The sequence below is a fragment of the Sus scrofa genome, chromosome 11, assembly GCF_000003025.6.
Source record: "Sus scrofa isolate TJ Tabasco breed Duroc chromosome 11, Sscrofa11.1, whole genome shotgun sequence".
NCBI classification, from domain to species: Eukaryota; Metazoa; Chordata; class Mammalia; order Artiodactyla; family Suidae; genus Sus; species Sus scrofa.
This window is the reverse complement of record NC_010453.5, coordinates 993,948-1,019,288: the sequence shown is the minus strand read 5'-3', so window position 1 is coordinate 1,019,288 and position 25,341 is coordinate 993,948. Positions and strand designations below refer to the sequence as shown.

At 52.7% G+C, this 25,341-nt stretch overlaps 1 protein-coding gene across 6 annotated transcripts in view; it reads right to left on the bottom strand.

The window, feature by feature from the left end:
- IFT88 (intraflagellar transport 88) overlaps positions 1-25,341 on the bottom strand; it is an 82,174-nt gene that overhangs the window by 6,329 nt on the left and 50,504 nt on the right. For all 6 annotated transcript variants that reach the window (XR_002336593.1, XR_002336592.1, XR_002336595.1 and 3 more), the window contains 9 exons: positions 23,559-23,645; positions 20,589-20,775; positions 18,503-18,611; positions 16,343-16,493; positions 15,007-15,122; positions 11,871-11,923; positions 9,387-9,452; positions 5,667-5,773; positions 477-528 (listed from right to left, as the gene is read on the bottom strand). Coding sequence is in view for 1 of the 6 variants with exons in the window: in XM_021065434.1 (XP_020921093.1) it covers positions 477-528; positions 5,667-5,773; positions 9,387-9,452; positions 11,871-11,923; positions 15,007-15,122; positions 16,343-16,493; positions 18,503-18,611; positions 20,589-20,775; positions 23,559-23,645 (928 nt within the window). In the remaining 5 variants the exon portion in view is untranslated. The remainder of the gene's footprint in view (positions 1-476; positions 529-5,666; positions 5,774-9,386; positions 9,453-11,870; positions 11,924-15,006; positions 15,123-16,342; positions 16,494-18,502; positions 18,612-20,588; positions 20,776-23,558; positions 23,646-25,341) is intronic.

Sequence of the window (25,341 nt, the reverse complement as noted above, 5' to 3'; positions counted from 1 at the left end):
CGAGGAGGTCGGCCGTGCTGATGGGAGTGAGGAAACTCAACGTGCGCCTCAGGTGACGATGTCACAAGCAGCCAGAGTCGAGGGCTCAGGGGTCACTCAGAGCGACATCATGTGCACGGCTGGGACAGGACAGACACTGCCTCCGGCCTGAAGGCGTAAAGCCCAGGACTGTCGGCTTTGGGTACGACCCCGCCCCCGGCATCTCCTGACGAGGTGAGTCTCCCACGTCCGGACACCTGTGCGACTTGTCCACTAATCCATCAGCAGAAACAGGTGTGGTTGCTGGATATTCTTACACACCAACATCCACCCACATCTGCAAACACACATTTACACAGCAGGCTGACGCTCACAAAATTAATTCGCACGGGCGAGGATTCCCTGGATATAAAACCAGCACGCAGGATGCTTTGGGACCACTTCATGGTGTTTGTAGGAGCCGGGCGAGCCCGGGCCCCCGGGGGTGGGACACTCACCACTGCCAGCGCTCCCGTCCCTTCGGCTGCCGTCCCTGCCGGACCTGACGCGCTAGAGCGAGAAGACAGGTGAGAAAGCTCGGGCTGTACACAGGTACACCTGAAGACAGGGTGAGACTCCTCCCAGGTCAAACACAACGAAGCCTTGACTTTTCCAATGCACGTGACTGTGCGTCCCTGAGAACTTAAAATTCAGCATCTACAATAAAGGCGCTATTAAATCTCACAAAACACCTAGGATCTGTCAATGGTCTACTTTTTTTTTTTTTTGCTTTTTTTAGGGCCACACAGAAGCCATATGCCACAGGTGGCTCCTTAAAAAAAAAGACAAAAGAAAAAGACAAGCAAACAAACAAAGAGCAATAAAAGCTTATTTGGAGGGGCCAGTGCAAAGAGCACAGTGGAGGCAGACCGCAGGCCCCGGGGGACAGAGGCCCATCTGGGGACAATGCTGGGGTCAGCAGCACAGTTAGTCCACGAGGGAAAGTGTCACATTACGTTCTCGGCCAGGGCCCAGGAGAAGCTCGGCCACTTTCTGAGTCCCGACACCTCATGCCGTTCACAGGCGCCCGACGCATTAGGCCTGGTGTGAGGGGGACAGCAGGGGGACGGGCCAGCTGGGGACTCAGCACAGACACAGACACCAGAGGGAAACAGGACCAAAGCGACAGTGCTGTGCTGCCGACATGGGAGCTGTCCACGTTCTTTTGCTAAGGAGGGGGAAACGCAGGTTATAAGGCACTTTTTTTTTTTTTTTGGTCTTTTGAGGGCCGCACTATGGCATATGGAGGTTCCCAGGCTAGGGGTCTAATCAGAGCTGAAGTCACCGGCCTACGCCAGAGCCACAGCCACGCGGGATCCGAGCCGCGTCTTTGACCTCCACCACAGCTCACGGCACTGCCGGATCCTTAACCCACTGAGCGAGGCCAGGGATCAAATCTGCAACCTCATGGTTCCTAGTCGGATTCGTTAACCACTGAGCCACAACGGGAACTCCAAGGCACAATTTTTGTAAAAATCCCACTTTTGCTTAAAAAAAAAAAAAAAAAAAAAGTTAAAAAAAATGTATTGGTATCCATTTGTATATGTTTGTAACAATGTAACAATTTATCTCATGGGAAGATAAATTTCAAACTTCTAATAGTGATCTCAACATCGTGGCTGAATAATCTTGAATTTTTCTTCATACATTTTATTTGAATTAAAATATTACAAAAAATAAAACTTTAGAAGAGTAGTCTATGTGAATTTTTAGACTAATATTTCTTTTTTCAATAATATGAAAAAAAAAAGATGCCACTCCTGTTTGGGGCAGGAAAAACGAGAGAAGCTACACGAGCAGCAAAGCAGATGGGAGCAACGACCAAGGTCCAGGGGTCTCCCTGACTGGGCGGAGGGCGCACAGCCCTGCTGCCACCGCACGGTCGGGGCTGCCCGGAGCTGCTGCGTCCTCACGCCTGGAGTCGGGGCCCGTGCTGCCCCACCCTGTCACCCTGTCGCCTGCCCCACCCTGTCACCCTGTCACCTGCCCCGGCAGCGTGACCACAGGACGCGGGCGAGGGCTACAAGCTCTCCCAGCAGGGTGGCGTCTCTGACATCCGTGGACACGATCGCTTTCCAGCAACATTGGCGACAGGCTGGGACAACCCCGGCCCCACCACAGACAGGCAGCAAAGGCCAACCTGGACCGAGGCCCTCGTCTCGCAGCTGAGGAGAAAGCGGTCCAGGGCTGACTGGTGGTCCCGGAGGCAGAAAGCCCGGGTCTGTGTCCCGTACTGGGCTTTTACTCGTTCACAAGTAGAGCTGTCTTAGAACAAGGAGCAGTGGGTACCTAGGTAAGGATCCTTAGGAAGCTTGGCTCTGACTTCACATTCAAGAGGTAACAGAACTTAAGACATTTCTTTGAGCCCAGGCACCCGCGGCCACGCCTTCCTGCCCACAGACCTCTGCTTACCTTCCCGTCTCCACGCCGGACCCAGCGCCCAGCCCTGCCTGTCCAGGAACCCCTGGCCCCTCCAGTCTCACCGCCCTTCTTGCCTCCAGCACACAGTGTGCGTCTCTGCGCCATGCAGCCAGGACCTGCGTTCATTTTATTTCCCGCCAGGTTCCGAGCTCCTGGCGCAGCTCATCCCATCAGGTGCTTCCTGAGCCCAGGAACGAACACAGGCGCTGCAGGCAGGCCTGACTCCAGCCTTTACCACAGGGCATCCTGGGAATCCCATCCCGGAGGAGGCTGTCAAGGCCCAGATCACCAGCAGCTGCGCACCAGGGATTCGTCTTACCTCTGCTACCTCCACACTGCTGTTGAACTTCGTAAGTGCAATAATGTATAAAATGTGCAAGACGTTCCTGCAGCTTCTTGCAGCTTGCAGATGTACACTTAAAAATTTTGCGTTTTTCCTTCACAGTCAAAATTTTACAGCTATGCATTGGAATTCCCAAGGAAGCACAGTGGGTTACGAATCCAAATACAAAAAAAAAAAAAAAAAAAAAAAGACTCCAACTTCAGCAGCTTGGGTCTCTGAGGAGGCGCAGGTTTGATCCCTGGCCAGGCAGAGTGGGTTAAAGGATCGGCATTGTTGCGTGGCTGGCACATTCAACCACAATGCTGATTTCACTGTTACAAGTTTGGAATTTATCTTCCCAGGCATTGTTTCAAATATATACAAATGTGTATCAATGCATATTTTTTTTTACTTTTTTTTTTTTTTAACAAAAGTGGAATTTGTACAAAAATAGTGCCTTATAACCTGCGTAGGCACAGGTGCAGCTCGGATTTAATACCTGGCGGGGGAACTTCCATATGTTGCAGCTACAGCCATAAAATGACAAAAATAAAAAATGCTGGAGTTTCCATTGTGGCATAGCGGAAATGAACCCGACTGGTAACCATGAGGTTGTGGGTTCGGGCCCTGTGCTCGATCAGTGGGTTAAGGATCCAGCGTTGCTGTGAGCTGTGGTGTAGGTCGGAGATGCGGCTTGGATCCCGTGATGCTGTGGCTGTGGTGTAGGCTGGCAGCCGTAGCTCCAATTCGACCCCTAGCCTGGGAACCTCCACATGCTGCGAGTGCAACCCTAAAAACAAACAAACAAAAAAGAAGTTTTAAAAGCTATGTCTTCATGAGATTGTCATAAAGAATCAGAAGAGAGGGGGACTAGATTCAACAAGGGAAAGGCACGTGGGCTCAGCAACTGGAGCAAAAGGCACTGTGAGGAGCTGCCACTGTGGCACAGCGGCTTAAGGATCTGGTGTTGTCACTGCAGCACCTCGGGTGGCTGCTGTGGCTCGGGTTCAGTCCCTGGGCCAGGAACTTCCACAAGCTACAGCCCCGGTCAAAGAAGAAAACAAAAGGCCTGAGTTAGGCTCGCTGGTGAGGTGGGGAACTGGACGGCTGCTCGGCCCGCTGTCGGGGTGGGGGGGCCTGCTCAGCAGGCCGGAAGCTGTGGGCGCTGATTCGGGGCAGGCGGCACACTGCAGAGCCTACCCTGAGGGCCTCGGCACGTGCACTCGCGTCACGGGCCACACGAGTACCTTCACGCAGCTGCCTGCGGGCGCCAAAGCGAGCCGCGGTTTGAATATGCGTTTTGATTCTTCTTAACGAAATGAACGTCATAGTAATTATGACGATAACGAAGATCATTTGAACTTCCATCTGTACCAGTTTAATTGTATAAAACTTCCCCAGCGTTACCTACCTTAATCAGCAATTGGCACGTGGAATTAAACTGGTCTCACAGCAGGTTCTAAAATACACTCTAGCAGGAGCTCTTGTTGTGACTCAGCAGGTTAAGGCTAAGGACCTGACTAGTCTCCATGAGGATGTGGGTTCCACCCCTGGCCTCACTCAGTGGGTCAAGGATCTGGCTTTGCAGCAAGCTGCAGCACAGGTCACAGATGCAGCTCAGATCTGGCGTTGCTGTGGCTGTGGCTCAGGCCACAGCTACGGCTCCAATTCGACCCCCTAGCCTGAGAACTTCCATATGTCTTGGCTATGGCCCTAAAAAGACAAAACAATTATATGTATCTGAACACCAACTTGATGTTCTGTATGATTCTTAAGGAAGAAATCTATGCTGCGTTCACATTCCTCTTGCAACTGATAATTTAAAAAGAGAATAAAACAATCAGATCACATCCTCAAAGCAAAACCAAGATAACCGCATTCTGAAAGCAAACATGGAATCTGGATTTAACTACCCAAGGTAATAAAATTCGTTTTGTTTGTTTGTTTTTTGTTACAGCCTCACCCATCGCATTTGGAAGTTCCTGGGCCAGGGGCTGAACCCAAGCTGCAGCTGTGACTTACACCACAGCCGTGGGAACGCAGAATCCTTTAACCCACCAGGCCGGGGAATGGAACCTAAGGCTCACCTAGCACCGGAGCCACTGCAGTCAGATTCTTAACCCACTGTGACACAGCAGGAACTCCAAGTAATGAAATTGTTGAAAAGATTTAAGCTCACAGAACATATTTTCTTGGAGTTCCTGCTGTGGCACAACAGGGTGGGTGGTGTCTCTGGAGCACTGGGACACGGGCCCTACACAGTGGGTTAAGGATCCGGCCCTGGCCGCGGCGGAGACTCAGATCTGATCCCCGGCGGGGAACTCTATCTGCTGGGGGGCGGCCAGAAAGGGGGAAAGGCAAAAGGGAGAATATACTTCTTTCTATGAAAGGCAGATACTCAAAAGTCATGGTAAATTTTAAAATATTCCAGGCTCAAACACAGGAGAGGTTATTCTCTCGCAGAAGTGAAAACCCTGCGGAGAACATGAACACACCGAAAAGCCTCTGCCGTCGATGCTGTTCTCAGGGCCGCGCCTCCCGCGGGGCCGAGCAGCTCTACAGGCCAGCGACGGCCTCCAGCTTCCACGGACAAGGGCTCCCCGACTGCGGCTGCGTCTGCCACCTGACCTGCGGGGCCTGCGCGCTGGGAATTACAGCTGGAGCCTGTGAGCAGCTATCCGCTAACGCCCACACCGAGTCCACTGCACTCTCTCCTAGGAGGAACTAGTTTTTGACAGAACGTGATCCTGAAACTAGAGGTGAGTCCCTCTTCCCTTCACGCCGGAGCAGAAGCGTAACTTCCAGGGCATGTGGCTGAGAGGAGCCCCAGCGCCCCTCAGCTGAGCCACGGGAGGCGGACACGCCGAAAACTACCAGACAGCAGTTTGCGGCTCCCAGGAGATACCTGTTCCCGTATTTCTTTCATTTTTTCCAGTCTCTTGAGTTTTGCTGCATATTCTTGAACTTCTTTCAGGCCAATATCAGTGCAGAGACGGACCAAGAAGCGTAGACCTGAAAAACCACAAAAGAACACCTCGAGGAAAGCGCCTCCACGTGGCGTCCAGAGGGCGAGCTGATGGGCGCGAACAGCCTTCGCCCCTTCGGAAGAGCAGCTGCCCCCGCGTTCCCGGCCTCCCCGGAGGAGGGTGCAAGGCACTGCCCCACCCGCCCCGGTGAGGCCCCCGCCCGGCTGGCCCCGCCCTCACAGCGCTGGGGACTCCGATTTCTTTACGGCCTTTATCTTCCCACAAACATCCAAGCTCCATAGGCCAGAATTGTCGTCTGTATGGTTTTTTGCCACATCCACAGGCCTAGAACAGTGCTGTGGCCCAGCACTGCGGCCGCCCAGAAGAATGTGGAAATAAGTGACTACTTCATGCCCAGTAATGTCTTCAGAAGTGACGGTGCTAAAATAATTGAAAATGTTGCACATTTCTACTATGTAAATTACCCGTGGGTAACGGATCTGAATAATTCGCATTAAGAAGGTAATTTATATTGTCTATAAATAGTTTAACTATTTATTTCTCTTACCTCCCTAGCCTTCGAAAGAGTAGCTTAGGGATATTTAATGGAAAATTAAAGCCGCTGGTTTGGGTAGATGTTCTGTGAAACTTAGCATGTCATCTGCAACTCCACACGCAGAGCAGGCCCATTTTTGATATAACTGCAGAATATATTTTAAGACTACATCACCCTGTTGTGTTCTCAAAAAACACTCTGCTCAAAACGAGACCGTACGGGGAGGCAAGGGCGTCTGCACTGGCCACTGTTACGGGACACTGCGGATTACACGTGCTTTGAAAATCAGGCTGGCCAAAGCGTGTCGGACTTCTTCAACGGCAGCGACAATCACACAGCTTGCAGAGTGACCGTAAGCTCTCCTTGGAGACGTGTGCCCTGGCTGAAGATACTCCCTTTGCTGTCCAGGGTGGGGGTGCTGGGGCCACCTCGGTCCTTCTCAACTGGCAACGGTCCCCAGGGACATCTGGCAAGGTCATAAGATCATAGCAGGAGGTGGAAGTGCCCCTGGAACCGTGCGTGGAGGCCAGGGAAGTTGCTAAAACGTCCCGGAATCCACTGGATGCGCCATAACACAGAATCCTCCAGCCCTAAATATCTGTGGCGGAGAAGCTGAGAAACGGCCTGGCAGGCTGCTGGGCTTCCATTCCCAGAAGATACTACTGTTTGCTCCCGTTCAATCTCTAAAGCGTCAGTTCCCGAGTATGACCGACGTTAAGAATCACACAAAAAGTGGGTAAAAAAAGAAATAGGGGAGCTCCTGCCCTGTCGCAGTGGTAACAAACCCAGCTAGTATCTGTGAGGATGCAGGTTCGATCCCTGGCCTTGCTCAGTGGTTTAAGGATCCAGTGTTGCATTTCCCGTCGTGGCGCAGAGGAAACGAATCCAACTAGGAACCATGAGGGTGTGGGTTCGATCCCTGGCCTCATTCAGTGGGTTAAGGATACGTTGTTGCCATGAGCTGTGGTGTAGGTCAAAGATGCAGCTCGGATCTGGCATTGCTGTGGCTGTGGTGTGGGCTGGCAGCTGCAGCTCCGATTAGACCCCTAGCCTGGGAACCTCCATATGCCACGGGCGCAGCCCTAAAAAGACAAAAGACAAAAGACAAAAAAAAAAAAAAAAAAAAGATCCACTGTTGCCGTGAGCTGCAATGTAGGTCACACACGTAGCTCAGATCCTGCTCTGCTGTGGTGCAGGCCGGCAGCTACAGCTCCAATTGACCCCTAGCCTGGGAGCTTCCATATGCCGCAGGTGCAGCCCTAAAGAGACAAAAAAGAAAGGGAGAGAGCGAGAGAAAGAAAGAAAAACAGGAAAATCAGGAATCTAGGTCCAGTACAAACCTGAACCAGAACCTCCCTAGGCTGGGCTAGAGATGCGCGCTTTTAACAAGTTTCACGAGCAACTCCCACGTGCTTTCGGCCTGGCACTGGGGGGCTGCTCCGAGCTGCTGAACCCACGTCCGGCCAGTAGCACACAACTCTGCGCTTCTGGGCTGGCAGCCAAGGCCGTGATTCTGAGCTCCCTGCTCGAGAGCGCTCACAAGAGCCAAACGGAGAGAAGTATTATGAAGGAACACGTAGCAAGGAACGTGCCATGAGACGGGCTCAGAAGAGATCTGCTTCCCTGCTGTGAAAGGCCGTCTTTTGCGTGATGGCGAAGGGAACATTTAAACGGTCTTTTGAGTCTCACTTTACGCGCTGCAGGGATGTGACGGAAGCAGGGAGCTACCTTCTCCAGGAACCTTATCCACCCCCCTCTGTGTCTCAACACGACTGTCTAAGAGTTGAAGGAACTTTCTTACTCCCAAGGAACTGCTTTTTATTTCCTCATAAACAGCAGAGACCATACAACCAACTCTATCTCTCTTTCCTTCAGCCACAGGCTACTCAGGGCCAAATACTGTCCAGCGGGACTAGGAGGTCTACGAACACGGTTACTCAGTTTCTCTGGGTCCTGATCCTGCTGCTAGAATACTTTGCATCATTACTTGAAGTTGCATCAAACCCACTGCGCAATAAGATTGAGAAGGAATGAATATTTTCTCTTTTTTTATGTCTTTTTTTGGCCTCATCCATGGTATGCGAAAGTTCGGGAGCTAGGGATCAAACCCACACCACAGCAGGGACAAGGCCAAATCCTTAACCTGCTGAGCCACCAGGGAGCTCCAGAAATGAATATTTTCTACAAAGCCTTCACGAAAGGGAAAGAGGTAACATTTAATGTTTTAAAATTAATGTAGGGGTTGTCTTGTAGCACAGCGGGTTTAGGATCCAGTGTTGTCACTGCAGTGCCTTGGGTTGTGGCTATGGTGAGAGTTCAATCCCTAGCCTGGGAACTTTCACATGCTATGGGCGTGGCAATACAATAAAATAAAATTAACGTAACAAAAATTAATTTGCTATGAGTATCCGCAAGATTATTAGGGTTCTATCATCATAAATTCTAAAGGTATTTTTTCAACCTCAAAAGGTTGCACACTGGAGTTCCCGTCGTGGAGCAGTGGTTAACGAATCCGACTAGGAACCATGAGGTTGCGGGTTCGGTCCCTGCCCTTGCTCAGTGGGTTAACGATCCGGCGTTGCCGTGAGCTGTGGTGTAGGTTGCAGACGCGGCTCGGATCCCGCGTTGCTGTGGCTCTGGCGTAGGCCGGTGGCTACAGCTCCGATTCAACCCCTAGCCTGGGAACCTCCATACGCCGCGAGAGCGGCCCAAGAAATGGCAAAAAAGACAAAAAAAAATAAAATAAAAAAAAAAAGGTTGCACACTAAATGAATACCTAAAAATGCCTTTTCTATTAAACACCATAGACCATGAACTTGAAAATAATCCATAAACAAAATTTATTCTTAAAATTTCATAAATATCTACATTCTTTGAAATGCAGATCTGTTTACCACCAACAATTAAATTTTATAACAATACGTACTTGCGTGATCGAATTTTCTAAACCTATAACCACATATTTAAACATGTGTGTGCCATAAATTATAGGTTGGTATCTGTGTGTGCTATGCAATTACTAAAGCAAAAATAATTACTACACAATAGGACATAAACCGTGAGAACTTACACCTTAAAAGTTACAAAATGCAACCTCACTTACATTCAGCATTTTCCGGAAACATTCTGTGAATATCTTTGTAAGTATCTAATGCTTTTTGGTAGTTACCTATAAGCACAGAAGAGACAACAAACATATTAGCGGATTATAGAAATCACTAGGATTAAGTAAAATATTAAATTCAACATGCTGGCATCATTTCATTGGTTTAGTAGGAAGATTTTCACATTTGCCATAAGGATTAATATAACTTCTGGAAAAAAATACTGGTAAAATAAATTTGAAAAAGAGGTAGAGCAGAAGTGATGGTTGGAACGCAGTTCTACTTCTTCAAATAATTTCAGTGACAGACAAATTTCCATTCCAAGGTCATTCACTTGGCAAAGATGAAAAATAACTTGTTTCTGCAGTTTTTATTCTGAAGCATTAAAAAGTTTACAGAAGGCGTTCCCGTGGTGGCGAAGAGGAAACAAATCCAACTGGTATCCATGACGATGCAGGTTCCATCGCTGGCCTCGCTCAGTGGGTTATAGCATCTGGCTTTGCTGTGAGCTGTGGTGTAGACGCAGCTTGGATCCCACATTGCTGTGGCTGTGCTGTAGGCTGGCAGCTATAGCACTGATTAGCCTGGGAACCTCCATGTGCCTTGGGTGCGGCCCTAAAAAGCAAAAAAAAAAAAAAAAGAGTTTATAGGAAGGCTTTTGTTTAGTAATAAAGTAATTCGGTTTCACAAGGCAGCAAACAGGAAACAGGAATGGATGAGAATCTTTGCTACAATCCCCGGAGTGAGCACTCTGTCTGGGCCTCACCGTACAGAGGTCTGCCGACCTCAGAGTCGTGGTGGGAACTACGTGGTGGAGTCGGGGTGCCCAGCACGCCCCGGGGGCGCCCGTGTCCCCCCAGCCTGCACTCAGGACCCCGGGGCTGACGCTCAATGAACGAGGCCCCTGAGCCCAGGTTGACGGGGACGAGGCGGGCGGGGCAGCGAGGCTGGGGCGCCAGCAGGAAGTACGGGACCACCAGGGACGGGCATCAGGCGGGCGGTCTGGGGCCACAGGGCATGTGTTCTGCCGCCACCCTGCCCGGCTCCCAGGGACAGGGACAGGGGACCGGGTGGAAACCAGCCGGCACATGCGTCTGGGCCTCCCCGCTCGAGGACTTCCCCTGGCGAGTCCGCTGCGTCCGGGGACGACATCCAACGCGGCGGCCAGCGCTCGACAGACGCTCAGCACCCCCCCCCCACCATCTACAGATGCTCGGCACTCCCCCCCACCATCTACAGATGCTCAGCACTCCCCCCCCACACCATCTACAGACGTTCGGCACCCCCCCCCCACCATCTACAGACGCTCGGCACCCCCCCCCACCATCTACAGACGCTCGGCACTCCCCCCCCACACCATCTACAGACACTCAGCACTCCCCCCCCCACACCATCTACAGACACTCAGCACCCCCCCACCATCTACAGACGCTCAGCACCCCCCCACCATCTACAGACACTCAGCACCCCCCCCACCATCTACAGACGCTCGGCACTCCCCCCCCACTACAGATGCTCGGCACTCCCCCCCCGCCCCGCACCATCTACAGACACTCAGCACTCCCCCCCACCATCTACAGACGCTCAGCACCCCCCACCATCTACAGACGCTCAGCACCCCCCCACCATCTACAGACGCTCAGCACCCCCCCACCATCTACAGACGCTCAGCACTCCCCCCCCCCCCAACCATCGACAGACGCTCAGCACTCCCCCCCCACACACCATCGTTCACTCCCCCCCAGTCCAAAGCCGGCCAGGCGTGGATCCTGCCGCGCAGGATGGAGTCAGGGCAGTAGCCGCTGATGACCAGTGACAAGCGGTGGGGACCATCGGCCGGTTCTGGGCTCGCCTGGGGCGGCTTGGGTGGGAGCAAGGCTCCGAAGAGCTTTTTACAATCAGGCGGCCAGAAGCGAGCGTGTGAATTAACGCGGACAGAAGGCCGACGCTCGGGGGCCAATTTGCGGAAAGGATTCCGTGTTAACTCCGGGAAGCGATGAAGGCTTTTTTTTTTTGTCTTTTTGCCTTTTCTAGGGCCGCTCCCGCGGCCTGTGGGAGGTTCCTAGGCTAGGGGTTGAATGGGAGCTGTAGCCACCAGCCTGCGCCAGAGCCACAGCAACGCGGGATCCGAGGCGCATCTGCAACCTACACCACAGCTCATGGCAACACCGGATCCTTAACCCACTGAGCGAGGCCAGGGATCGGAGAACCCGCAACCTCATGGTTCCTGGTCGGATTCATTAACCGCTGCGCCACGACGGGAAATCCAGGGAAGCGACGAAGACCGTAACAGGGACGATGGGGTTGTATGAAGACCTGCATGCAGGAACCACTGCATCCTTCACGTAAGGCTTCAGATATACCTGCTCAGCAAAGGCCAATCTTAATAAACACATATACAACTGTGACACATGTATCGCATAGTTGCCTAAAAGACAGAAAGAAGCAATCTCTATCAAAATGAGTAAAATGAAAGCACTTACCACTTCTTCTAAAACAACTAGCTACCATCAGCTGCCATTTCACTTGTGTAGGTCTAAAAAGAAAAAAGTTACATGAAATTAGAGATGAAACAAAAATAATCCATGATGGTCAGTTTTATAAAGTTATATATCTCATATCTGTTATGTCTCAGCTGCTTTTTAACTTTGTTTTCTGCTTTTTAGGGCTGCACCTGAGGCATAGGCGTTGAATCAGAGCTACAGCTGCTGACCTCCACCACAGCTCACGGGCAACGCCGGATCCTTAACCCTCTGAGCGAGGCCCGGGAACGAACCCCTGTCCTCACAGGTACTAGTCGGTTTCGTTACTGCTGAGCCACCACGAGAATGCCTTGGATTTCTATTTCACTAATCGTTACATCTTCTCTCTCTCACTCTTTTTAAAAACATCAGTTTAGCTAAAGACTGATTTTTCCCAAAAAAACAACTTTTGGTTTCCTCGATGTCCTCTATTTCGCTATTCTCTATTCTAACTCTCTGCTCCAGCCCAACTTCCTTCCTTCTGCAGGTTGTGGCTTCAGTGTGCTGCACCATTTCTAATTCCCTGCAGGGTTCAGACGCTCCATGTGAGATGGGCAAACGGTCGCCGTGGCGTCGCGTCTGCCGGGTCTCCTCCAGGTCTTCGTATGTTGTTCCTCATTTTCATTCAGCGAACGATACTTTCTAACTTCCCTCGTGATTTCGTCTTCGACCCACTGGTGAAGGGGGGCTGTTTAATTTCCACCGATCTGTGACTTTTCCGGTTTTCCTCCTGTGGCTGATTTCTAGCTGCAGTCCACTGTGATGGAGAAAGACGTGCCATACTTTCAGCCTTTTGAGATGGAGCACGTGGCCTAACACGCAGAGTCTCGCTTGAGGAGACGGCACGCTCGGCCCGGGGGGAGGCTGAGTGTCCCGTGTGGGCGTCGGGCCTCCCTGGGACACGTGCGGCTCAGGTCCTGTGTTTCCTTGTGACCTTGTCTCGTTTTCCCACCGTCACTGACAGCGGAGTGTGGCAGTCGCAGACTCTGTCACTGCAGAACGACTGCTCTCTTCCCCTCGGCCGGCTTCTGCTCCCTGTGCTTTGGGGGCCCTTCAGACGGCTACGTGTTTATTAGCACAGAGCCCCGCGGCATCCTTCTCTCTTTTGTGTCTACATCGTCCGACAAGAATGCGGCGGGGCTGGCTCGCTTCGGGTGCCTACGTGCATGGAGTATCTTTTCCATTCGTGAACGTTCTACCTCTCTGCGTCCTTCTAACAGCACACAGGTGGACCCTGCTCTTCTGAGTCAACCTGTCAAGCTGTCTTTGAACGGGAGAGTTGAGTCTTTGTCCACTTAACGTTGTTACCCACACAGAAGGATGCTTCTGCTACCGAGCTCCTTCCCTGCTTCTCTCTCTCAGGGAGAAAGAGGAGGGAGAGTCAGTAAGAACCGCCTAAGACTGAAGAGCAGCATTTGCATGATAAAAATGCGTATGGCGGCAGGTCCTCTGGTCACATATTTTCTATCTGAGACGCTTCCCCGAGCCGGGGCAGAACAGAATGAACGGCTGGATTAACCGAGAAGATAGGGGGTACAGACGAGACAGCAGAGCAGTGAGAAAGGGTAACAGAGAACATTAGCAAGATCAAAAAAAAGAGACGTGACCAATGAAGCAGCCTAAGAAGGACAGGCGCAGAGCCCAAGCCAGGAGAGGCCGCGGCTGCAAGAGAAAGCCGAGTGGAGGCGGCACCTGGGGGGCAGGGGGCAGGGGGCAGGGGGCAGGGGGCAGGCTCAAGACAGACTCGGCCTCGTGCCACAGCCGGGGATGCGACGGAAACGCTGCTCTGTGGGAACGAGCTGGGTGGCGGTCAGAAGCAGGTGAGAGGCCGGTGCTGCGCCGCACAGGAGGCAAAGGGCAAGGGACGCGCCTGGTGAGGCGAGACTGTCGACGGATGAGGGAGAAGCGCAGGAAGCAGACGAGGGCGCTGCCAGGTAAACATGACATTCGCAGGCAGGGGTCGAGGGCAGAATGGGGTGGTGGCGCCTCAGAGGAGGATCCCTAGCCTGGAAACTTCCACATGTCGTGGGTGCGGCCCCAAAAATAAAAAAAAATTAAAAAGGCTACCGTGTGTGCCCTGCGTAGCTTTAGTCTCAAGCAGATAATTAAACTGAAAACTACCCTCTGTGCTTCGTAGTTTTATAATTCCCAAAATACTTATGTGAAGCAAATGTCAGAAAAATTAATTGCCTAATTCCACACGGAGCTCTCACTCCAATTCCCTAACATTCCTTTACCATTCAAATGAGTCAACACCACATTTAATTTTTTTTCTTTTTTTTTTGGTCTTTTTGGGGCCGCACCCTCGGCATATGGAGGTTCCCAGGCTAGGGCTTGAATCAGAGCTGTAGCCGCTGGCCTACACCACAGCCACAGCAACACAGGATTCGAGCTGCATCTACAGCATAGTTCACGGCAACGCCAGTTCCTTAACCCACCAAGCAAGGCCAGGGATCGAACCCGCATCCTCATGGATTCTAGTCGGATTCATTTCCACTGAGCCATGATGGGAACTCCCAAAAACTACACTTTAAAAAGTACTTGAGGGGGAGTTATTGGTGTGGCACAACAGGATCAGCAGAGTCTTGACAGTGCTGGGAGGCAGGTTTGATCCCAGGGCCGGCACAGTGGGCTGAGGATCCAGGCTAGCCACACCGGTGGCTTGGGTAACAACTGTGGCTCGGATCTGATCCCGGGCTTGGGAATGCCACTTGCCCCGGGGAGCCAAAAAAAGAGAGAAAAAAGTACTTTAACGAAGGTATATTTTATTTAATCAATTTTATTATTATTATTATTGGCTGTGCCTATGGCTGTGGAAGTTCCCAGGCCAGGGATCAAAGCCGAGTCACAGTAGCAACTCAAGGCATGCAGGATCCTTAACATGCTGCACCGGCAGGGAACTCCAAGAAGGTATTTAACACTTTTGCATTAAAAAGGAACTCTATTTATCACAATAAAGACCAGGTCAAACGAGGAATACTGCCAGAAAATGGAAATGATGCATGAAAGGTCACTAATAACGGCCCCTGAACTCAGTCGATCCATCGGACCGGAGACAAGATCTTTAACTAAACATAAAACCAGGGCAGTTACTTACTGTATAAGAGAAGCTCTTTCAAAGTACTGAATGGCTTTCTCGCAAAACTGGGTGTCGACGTAGTAGGCGCCAAGCCACTCGATGACGTCGATGCTGGACGGGAAGTACCTGTAGGACTGGGGAGGGTGAGGCGTGACCACACGGCCCGTCACACTCGACCGGGATTAACTGACCCAGCGAGACGTCGCTCAGTTAGAAAGGCTGACACATCACAAGCACTGTACAAGTTCGGACACGACACAAAATTTGGAAATCCTAAGACGTGGTTGAAACATTTTCAACTGTATAAATATCTTTTTGTTAAACGGACATGAGATCTGAGTCAAGTTAAATACGTAATAGACTCAAAAGGGATGAAATCATGTTTCAAGAGAAAAATGGATTTTTACCTTTTCTTTTTTTTTGTCTTTTTGCTATTTCTTTGGGCCGCTCCCGCGGCATACGGAGGTTCCCAGGCTAGGGGTCTAATCGGAGCTGTTGACGCCAGCCTAAGCCAGAGCCACAGCAACGCGGGATCCGAGCCGCGTCTGCAACCTACACCACAGCTCACGGAAACGCTGGATCGTTAACCCACTGAGCAAGGGCAGGGACCGAACCCGCAACCTCATGGTTCCTAGTCAGGTTCGTTAACCACTGCGCCACGACGGGAACTCCTCTTTCATTTTTTTCTTAAAATTAATCAGAAACTAACTTTATATTGCACAAATGCTTCATTATAAATCACTATTCAGGAGTTCCCACTGTGGCCCAACTGGATGGGCGTCTTGGGAGGGCTGGGTTGCAGGTTTGATCCCCGGCCCGGCACAGCAGGCGAAAGATCTGGGCTCGCAGCAGCTGTGGCTTTGGTTACAGCTGCGGCTCAGATCTGAACCCTGGCCCCAGAACTCCACGTGCTTCAGGGTGGCCAAAACAGGGAAAAAAAAAAAAAAAAAAAAAAAACAGTCATTTATTTAAAAATGAATAAGCGGAGTTCCTGTCGTGGCTCCGTGGTTCACGAATCCGACTAGGAACCATGAGGTTGTGGGTTCGATCCCTGGCCTTGCTCAGTGGGTTACGGATCCGGTGTTGCCGTGAGCTGTGGTGTGGGTCGCAGACGCGGCTCGGCTCCCACGTTGCTGTGGCTGTGCTGTAGACCATCGGCTGCAGCTCCAATTAGACCCCTAGCCTGGGAACCTCCATACACGATGGGTACGGCCCTAGAAAAGGCAAAAAGACAAAAATAAAAAAATAAAAACTAATAAACATGTCTAATTTTTAAAAATTCCGAGGCCTGTTGTCTTTTTCACAACTCCCAAGAGGCTGGTAGAGAAGGGAAGTAAGAGTGCCACCCGCCTACCTCATAATAATACTGGAAGGCCTGGGACTTGTCCCCCTCGCTGTCGTATAATCCTCCCAGCTTAGACAGCACTCTGGAGTCAGTTGGAACAACACTGAGCAGCTGCATCAACCACTCCACCGCTTGACCGGGGTCCTCCATTAACTCGTATCTTGGACACTGAGTTAAGGCAACACGGTTTTCCTTCATTCACTGATCAATAAGCAAACCCAAGAGCAACGTGATAACACAAAGATTTCTTGAGCCTACAGAAGCGTGCTCCTTAATGCTGCTGACTCGGCACGTCCTCGGGACTGAGGGCGAGCAGCGCAGTCGTCCTGGAAATAACACGTCTGTGTCCCGTAAGTGCCTTTCGCCCTCCTGCTGTCTTATTCCTACCCACTGAGAACAACTGCCAAAGCTCTAGGGGAATTAACAGTTTGCTGGTGGAGCTCCCACCGTGGCTCAGCGGACACCAGACCAACTAGTGTCCACGAGGATGCAATGCATACAATCCCTGGCCTCGCCCCGTGGGTTAAGGATCTGGCGTTGCCGTGGTGTGGGTCGCAGATGCAGCTCAGATCCTGTGCTGCTGTGGCTGTGGTGGAGGCTGGCAGCTGCAGCTTCAATGCGACCCCTAGCCTGGAAACCTCCACAGGTACAGCCCTAAAAAGCAAAATGAAACAAAACAGTTTGCTGGGGGTGCACCTGTGGCACGTGGAAGTTCCTGGGACAAGGACTGACTCTGAGCCACAGCTGCAACCTTCACCACAGCTGTGGCGACGCCGGATCCTTAACCCACTGCACTTGGCCAGGGATCAAACCCCCACTGCCAAAGACTGTTGGATCCTTAACCCACTGTGCCATGGCAGGTACTTGCCAAAACTAGTTTTTTTATAAAAAAATTTTATCTACTCCTCCAGAAGCACAGCAAAAAATACTTAAAATTATTAATGGTACACATCACAGACTTCTTTCTAAACATATATGGATAAAATGTACGTCAAGATAATGACAACCTAAACACCTTCGCAAGATTTGAACCCTTCCTAATGGTGTCTTCAAAGCTTATTATTTTAAAAATAAGGACAGAAGTTAAAGTGTTTTTCAAATAGTGTCAAAGGCATTACAAATATTAACAGGTTTTTCCACTGTGGTGCAGCAGGTTAAGGATCTGGATTTGCCTCGGCCACAGCTCAGATTCAATCCCTGACCTGGGAACCTCCATATGACACGGGTGCTGCCATTAAAAAAGAAAAAATTCTGCTTTTTCAATCAAGGGAAGGAGTGGGGGGAAGAAGGAACCAAGAGAGCGAAGGCTTTTGGCAGAAACTGACCAGAGAACAATGCTGTGTGTTTCCTCGCTCTCCAGGGCCTGAGCAAACACCACACACTTTCCTAAGGAAGTGTGAGTGAGGTCAGAGGCATTCCTGTGCCGTTTTGGCGGGAAAGGCCTTTGGAGCTTCTACTGACTAATCCTGCGTGTCAGATAAAATAAGATTAACGGTCCAAATCCAATCACTAGTATGAATCAGTAACAAACAGTCTTTTCCGTTTAATTAGCAAGTGGCTGCTTCAAAAATACTCTGCAAGAGGAGTTACCGTCCTGGTGCAGTGGTTAACGAATCCGACTAGGAACCATGGGGTTGCGGGTTCGATCTCTGGCCTCACTCAGTGGGTTAAGGATCCAGCGTTGCTGTGAGCTGTGGTGCAGGTCACAGACGCGGCTCGGATCCCGAGGTGCTGTGGCTGTGGTGTAGGCCGGCGGCTACAGCTCCGATTCGACCCCTAGCCTGGGAACCTCTGTATGCCGAGGGTGCGGCCCTAGAAAAGGCAAAAAGACCAAAAAAAAGACAAAAAAAACTCTGCAAGAGTCCGAGTTAGCACATCCAAGGACCTAATTTATGCTCAATGAACAGCTCGTGTGGACCTGACGTGATACTCAATTGCTTCAATTACTGTCTCTAAATATTAGCAAGAGTTGCAACCTCTAACTGATTCCTCGTAGAATGCAAACGACCTTTTAAGACAGGATCATTCACACAGTATTTTCAGCACACAGTAGCCTGACGGGTTTTGAAATATTCCCTTCATCAAACACCTCACTGGTTAAGCTTATGTGTAAGTGGTGCTGAATCAGCAACTGAATTAATCACTGTCCTGTACAGTTTCCAATGATACATGTTTGCTATCTGGTAAAGGACGTGGGCGCTGTTTCTCAGGATTGCGTGCAGTTTCAGGAAACAGTCCAGGGCTTCATCAAGCCGGTTTAGCTTCTTATAGGTAAGGCCTTGAAAAGAAGAAAAAGAAAGAAAAATAAGCCATAAACACGAGCACTGGTACTAATTTTCTCTAAGTAACAGAATGAATATTTCAATTAAGTAAATATTCTTCCAGAAAAGAAAGATGTGCACAATTTTTTTTAAAAAGAAGGGACAAAGCAGGGGCAGAAATTCCCCTCCTGTTGGGCAGACAGGAAAACATGCCCCAGAGCCTTCAGGACTTTAAAGTGAGGAGGGAGCAGGAATAACACACAAATTAACTGAACAGAGTAAACAGTTCAGAAACGGACTCTTTACAGCATTCAGGCAAGGGGCGTTTAAGGTCAAGGAGGGCTCAGAGACGCTGGCAGTGCCAGGACAGCAACTGCCGCAAGAAACCGCCGACGCCGACTCCTTCCTTGACGTAGTCTTTTTTTCAAACAAATTCAAAAGTTATTTTAAAACGAAATAGAAAAAAATGCTATAAAGGTATGAAAAGAAAGCGGAGGAAAAGGATTTCACAACCATGGGGCCGGGACGGGCTTCGTACAACAAGACGCATATGAAGCTGAAAATTTTCAAAAGTCAAACTTGACTATATAAAAAACAGAAAAAAAATAGACAAATTCTGTTTGACCAAAGAAATGACAAAGCTGAGTGAAGCAGTGGCCGAGGAGAGGCATGAGAGGCACGAAGAGGCTCGGGGGACCCAGGCCGTCGCATACCCTCTCCTGGACCCCTCCCTGTCAACTGCTCATTCCTCCCAACCCGGGTCCCCTGCCCTCCTGGCAGAGATGAAGGACCCGGAGGAGAGACCCAGGGGGCCCCCAGGCCGCAGACCAGACAGGCGCCCCTGGCCAGGGCCAGGGCCAGGGCTCGGAGGTCCCACCCAGGCCCAGCTGCAAATGTCCCAGGCTCGTCACAGGAAAGAGGAGAAACAGAAAAACAAACCGAAAGAGCCGGGAGAGGAAAACTTCAAAAGAAACGTCGCTGACAACCCAAGGGGCGGCCGTGTTACACCGAGACGTGCCTGCAGCAGGAGCTCAGGGCAGGCCCTGCTGGGACCAGAGGACCTCTGACCAGGGGCAGCGCCACAAGGGCTGAGCCTTCAGTTCTGTGATATTCTGTTTATTAACAACAAAATCTGGGGAGTTCCTGGTGTGGCTCAGTGGTAACGAATCCAACTAGGATCCCTGAGGATGAGGGTTCGATCCCTGGCCTTGCTCAGTGGGCTAAGCATCTGGTGTTGCCCTGAGCTGTGGTGCAGGTCGCAGCCGTGCCTTGGATCCTGCGGGGCTGTGGCTGTGGTGGAGGCCGGCAGCTGTAGCTCCGATTCTACCCCTAGCCTGGGAACCTCCATACGCCATGGGTGTGGCCCTAAAAGAAAAAAAAAATCTGAAGTAAAAGCACAAAATGTTGGAGTTCATGTCATGGCTCAGTGGTAACAAACCCAACCAGTACCCATGAGGACATGGGTTCGATCCCTGGCCTCGCTCAGCGGGTTTAGGGTCTGGCGTGGCTGTGGCTGTGGCGCAGGCCTGCAGCTGTAGCTCCAATTCGACCCCTAGCCTGGGAACCTCCACATGCCCCGCGTGTGGCCCTAAAAAGACCAGGAAAAAAAAAAAAAACTAAAATGTGTGAAATAAAAGTGGTAGATACAGAGATATTTATTTTTTCTGTTAGGTTTATGTGTTTGAAATTGTTCACAATTTAAAAGGAAGAAAGTAAGACTATCAGTCTGGCACAAGTGGATTAAAACATCCAGTAAGCGCAGGAACTGAGCCAAACTCACACACTGGCGGAGGCGCCTCGCAGACTTTTTAGAGGGCAATAGGCAACATCCACCCAAATCCCCAATGCGGATGGCTTCTGAATCATTCATTTCACTGAAAACAGTCTACAATCCAAATCTTCCTTTCCATTTTTTTGTTACAAGGAACTCTTTCTCTTAATCAGATGGAGCTCTTTAACAAAAAACCCAAGGCAATTCTGCCTATTCTACTTACCAATATTATAAAGTGCTTCAGTACAAGAAGAATCATTTCTTAGAGCCTCTTTGTAGAATTCAGCTGCTTTCTCATAATCACCATTTGCAAAAACTGTATTCCCTTTATTAGTAAGAGCTGACGGATTGTATCTGTCGGAGTTAACGGCCAAATCTGCATAGCTACTGGCTTGTGCAAATTCATTTTCCTGAATAAAGCACACGATATGTACACATTACTGAAGTTCATCAGAAATCCTTCCCGACTCTGAGATCACAGGCAGGATAAGCACACAGTGCCGTCTTGGTCCGGCTAAGCGCATCCTACAAAAGGCCTTTCAACGTCACTGAGTGTCTTCTGCTGTCCTCCCCACAGTCAAGGTCTGAACAACAAGGCTTCCTGGATGTGGGAGGTTCCATTCCTGTCCCCAGGGACTGCAGGCCTGTGCTCCCACCCCTACGGCAGTGACACAACCAGGCACACTGCGGCCTTTCTGCCCTGTCCAGCTGAGCCCGTGTCTCCTCGGCCCGTGGCCTCCTCTCCGTTACCGCCACAGCTTGACTGGGACAGGCCCCAGCCACGCGTGCTCTCCGTGCCTCATCAGCCGGCCGAGGGGGAGCCCCAGGACGCGTGGATGCCGGCGTGAGGCTGCAGCCCTATCTCTGGAGGGCCTTCCTGGGCAGCAGGTGCAGGGCTGAGATGCGGAAATGCCCACGGCTCCTGCCCGACCTCACTCGCCCCACTCCATCCAGCTCTGACCCGACCCCGGGGCTCCTGCTGATCGTGACCCTGACGGGGGCCTGCGACGGTGCGGCACTGCGCCCCCGCAGAGGAGGCTCCTGCTTCCCAGGGACCTCTCCTCGAAGCCCATGGGCACCTGGGCTGGGGCACCCGCTCTGGGCATGATGAGCAACGCTGCTATGAACGCTCACATCCAGGCACTTATGTGGGCACCGAACTGTGAGGTACAAATTGGTAGCCGAAGTGGGGTGCTGCTGCCATAAAAACTAAGACATGGGGCACTGCCTTTGGGATCAGGCAGCAGGCAAAACTTAGGGAAAGCAGTGAGCGGCTGCTCTGGGGACCGGAGAGGTGACGACTGCACTCACCGTGGGCTCGCACCGTAACTACCTGGAGAGGTGATGCCTGTGGACAAGGCCGTGAGCACCTGGGGGAAGCTCGGGACCCCGCACGGGAGGCCGTGAGCTGCGGGGCTGCGTGCAGGCCTCAGCCAGTGGTCACAGAGCAGCTCCCCCGAGCACTCACGCCGCTCTGTAAGAAGGCAACAAGCCGGGCGCCTGGTGGGCCCTGGCACTGGGGTCTGCTCCTGTGGACCAGGCCACGTGCCACACCCGGGCTGTCCTGCTGGAGCAGGGCTGTGGAGGGGCCGGAGACAGCGGCCGTGGGCTGGGCTCCCCACACGGGGACCACGCGGCCTCAGCCAGCGGGACTCCAGGTAAATCCAGCCCCTGCAGCTGGGCCGTGAGCTCCCTGGTGGTTCTCGGCGCTGTGTTTGGGGGCAGCTTATTACAGAGTAAAAAACAGACACGCCCACGCGTGGACACCAACAACACCCTTCAACTGCGTGACACCCACGGCGCGCAGGACTCGTCACGCTGCCCCGGCACAAACGCTTCCCCAGAGCAGGGACAACACGTCACCAGCCAGAGGCCCGGAGGCTCTGCTCTGCTGAGCGGCTCTGACCGCTGCCTTTGCCTCCACCCACACAGCCACCCAAGTGGGCAAGGTCTGGCCGCTCACTGAACCGTCCCCACAAAACTCCCCGCAGACTTTCTAAGCACACGCAGTGCCGGCGGCCGCGGGGACCTGCTGCACATGCCACTGCTGTCCTGGAGCGGCCGCAGCAGCCAGGCCTTGGCCAGCAGCCCCGGGGAGGCGGCTGCAGGTGTGAAGGCCTAGCCCACCCAGGCGGATGGTCCTCCAGGGTCGGCCCAGGCCTCGTGCGACTCCCTCCCCTGGTCCGGTCCCCACGGCGCTGACCCCACAGCTGCCCCAGTCCCCGCACCGAGAGCCGGCTCTTCCTGCCACCTTCTCCTCTCCAGCTCTTCCTCTCCGTGCCCACCTCCCTTCAAAGACACCGCCACCTCCTCAACCGCATCCCCACTCTCGCCTCACAGCTCCCAGCGCGGTGCTCTGCTCGCACCCGTGGAGACACTGTTTGCTGTCTCCCTTGGCAGGGGATGCACAGCAGAAATCACAGGCTGGGGCGTGCACAGCACAGGCACTGCCCACAGTTCCGGAGGCTGGAGGCCTGGCACCCAAGGCCAGCAGCCCCGGGGTCTGGGGAGGGTGCTTGTCCACACGTGCACACGGCCTCCTTGCTGCGTCCTCTCGGTAGAGGCTCTGGTGTCCCCTTATAAAAACGACACCAATCCCACCGTGCGCCCTGCCCACCTCACCAGGTCCCTGTCTCTAAACACAGTCCTGCTGGTGTCAGGGCGTTGGCGGACGAATCTGGGGAGAAGCATAATCCACGCACAGCACCTGTTATCAAAGCTGTACCTCGGAGTTCCCGTCGTGGCACAGCGGAAAACAAATCCGACTAGGAACCATGAGGTTGCAGGTTCGATCCCTGGCCTCACTCAATGGATTAAGGATCTGGCGTTGCCATGAGCTGTGGTATAGGTCGCAGACGTGGCTCAGATCCTGTGTTGCCGTGGCTGTGGTGTAGTCTGGAAGCTACAGCTCCGATGGGACCCCTAGCCTGGGAACCTCCATATGCCGTGGGTGCGGCCCTAAAAAGACAAAAGACAAAAAAAAAAAAAAAAAAAGCCGCGCCTCCAGAGACAGTCATCAGGTTCCCATCGGAGCGCAGTGTCACACGGCCTCCGGCCACCCTCCGCCTGTGACGCGCTCATGTCCTCAGACCCAGCCCAGCCTCCCCCCTACTGTCCCCCCGCCCCCAGCCTCCCCGGGCCCCAACCGAGAAAGGGCACGGGACCGACGGGCAGCTGGGAGAGCACCACTCACCAGGTAGTACAGGAACGAGAGGTTGGTCGCCGCCGCGCTCTTCACCCGGCTGTCCTTCTTCTCGAACATTTTTAAGGTCTCCGCCGCCTACGAAGGAAACCCCTGCAGGTCACGGCCGTGGAAGAGGGCTGCGCGTAGGCTCAAGTTTGGGGACAAGGGCAGCGCATCTGGATACAAACCAGAGAAGGCGCAGACGGCGGCTAGTCCGGGAAAGGAGGACCCGTGAGCAGCGCCCTCGGCATCAGATGACGACACAGGACGAACGGGGAGCACCGTGGGGGGCCAGGTGAGGGGGGGGCTGTCCCGAAGTCCCCGGAAGACACGTGATCAAACCCACGCTTCCTGCCGTGGGTCCAGGCTCTCCGCCTGGTTACAGACACCAGCCTGCCGAGGGCTGTGCTTCCCCGGACAACAACTGGGAAAGTGACAAGACACTAAAAACATTCCTGGAAGGCACTGAGCGCTCCTGAGACAACACACCTTGAAGGCAAGATCCCAGAAAACGCCGGGCCTCAATCAGCGCAGCGGAAGAAAAGGCTGGCGACCCTTAGGAGGGAGCCTGAGGGCCGCGTGGACCCGAAGAGCCCGCAGAGGCGCGGGCGCAGAGCCGGGCGAGGGGGCCCACGGCTGCGAGGCCTCAGAACGGGGGCAGACGGTCCTGCGGTGTCACCGAGGGACCTGCGGCAGATCCGAGCGGAACGACAATCTGAAGCCACGAGGAAGTCAGGGGACATTTTTGATGCCAGCCGGGCGGAGACGCCCTGCCCGGGCAGGGCCGCAGAGGCGCCCGACGGCTGCACGCGGGACCGAAGGACAAATTCCGGACCCCAGAACCAGAACCCCCACAGCGCAAGGTACTGACGGGGCACGGCCAGGCTGCCTCCGGCTCCGGGGCAGCTGTGTGGGCGCCAGGCTCCACCTGAGCTTCCGCAGAGGCCGCGGCCGCCGCTGCACCCACGGGCGGTCTGAGCCCTGCGCTGGGCGGCGAGTTCGCGACTCCTCAAACTCCACCGCGGCCAAGGGCAGCCACAAGGCGGTGAAGAATCACGCTCTTCAAGGGTCTTCATTACGTGAGAGAAAACCCTTGGACGTATCTAGGCCAGTGGTTTATAATGCCACCAAGTAAATTCTGGAAGAGAACAGCCAAGGGCCATTCGCCCCGTCTCGGGACCCCCTTTCTCACTTTGTTGGAAGCCTCCCCCGTGACACGGGCTCCTGACACTCACCTCAGAAGTGACTCCCTGCAGAGGCCACCCCGCCAACTCTTTACACAACCCCCAGCTCTTACTGCAAAAGCCACTGCTCTGCGGAATCTGACTTCTACAAGCTCCATCTCACACTGAAGAAGACTGGAGCGGTTTTGATCTTTCAGATGGTGTCACGATAAGTGCATGTGCTAATTTCAAGTGTAAGGCTCGGGGGTTCTCTTGGAGTTTAGCAGATTAAGGATCCAGCACTGCCACACCAGTGGATTGCGCTGCTGCTGTGGCACAGGTTTACTTCCTGGCCCAGGAACGTCCACATGCCACAGACATGGCTAAAACTAAAATAATAAAAAATTTTAGGGTGCTTCCGTTGTGGCTCAGTGGATTCAAACCCAACTAGCATCCATGAGGATGTGGGTTCAAGCCCTGGGCTCACTCAGTGGGTTAAGGATCCGACGTTGTCACGACCTATGGTGCAGGTTGCAGACATGGCTGGTAGCTCGAGTTGCTGTGGCGGAGGCCGGCAGCCGTAGCTCCCATTCAACCCCTAGCCTGGAACTTCCATATGCCGCCAGTGT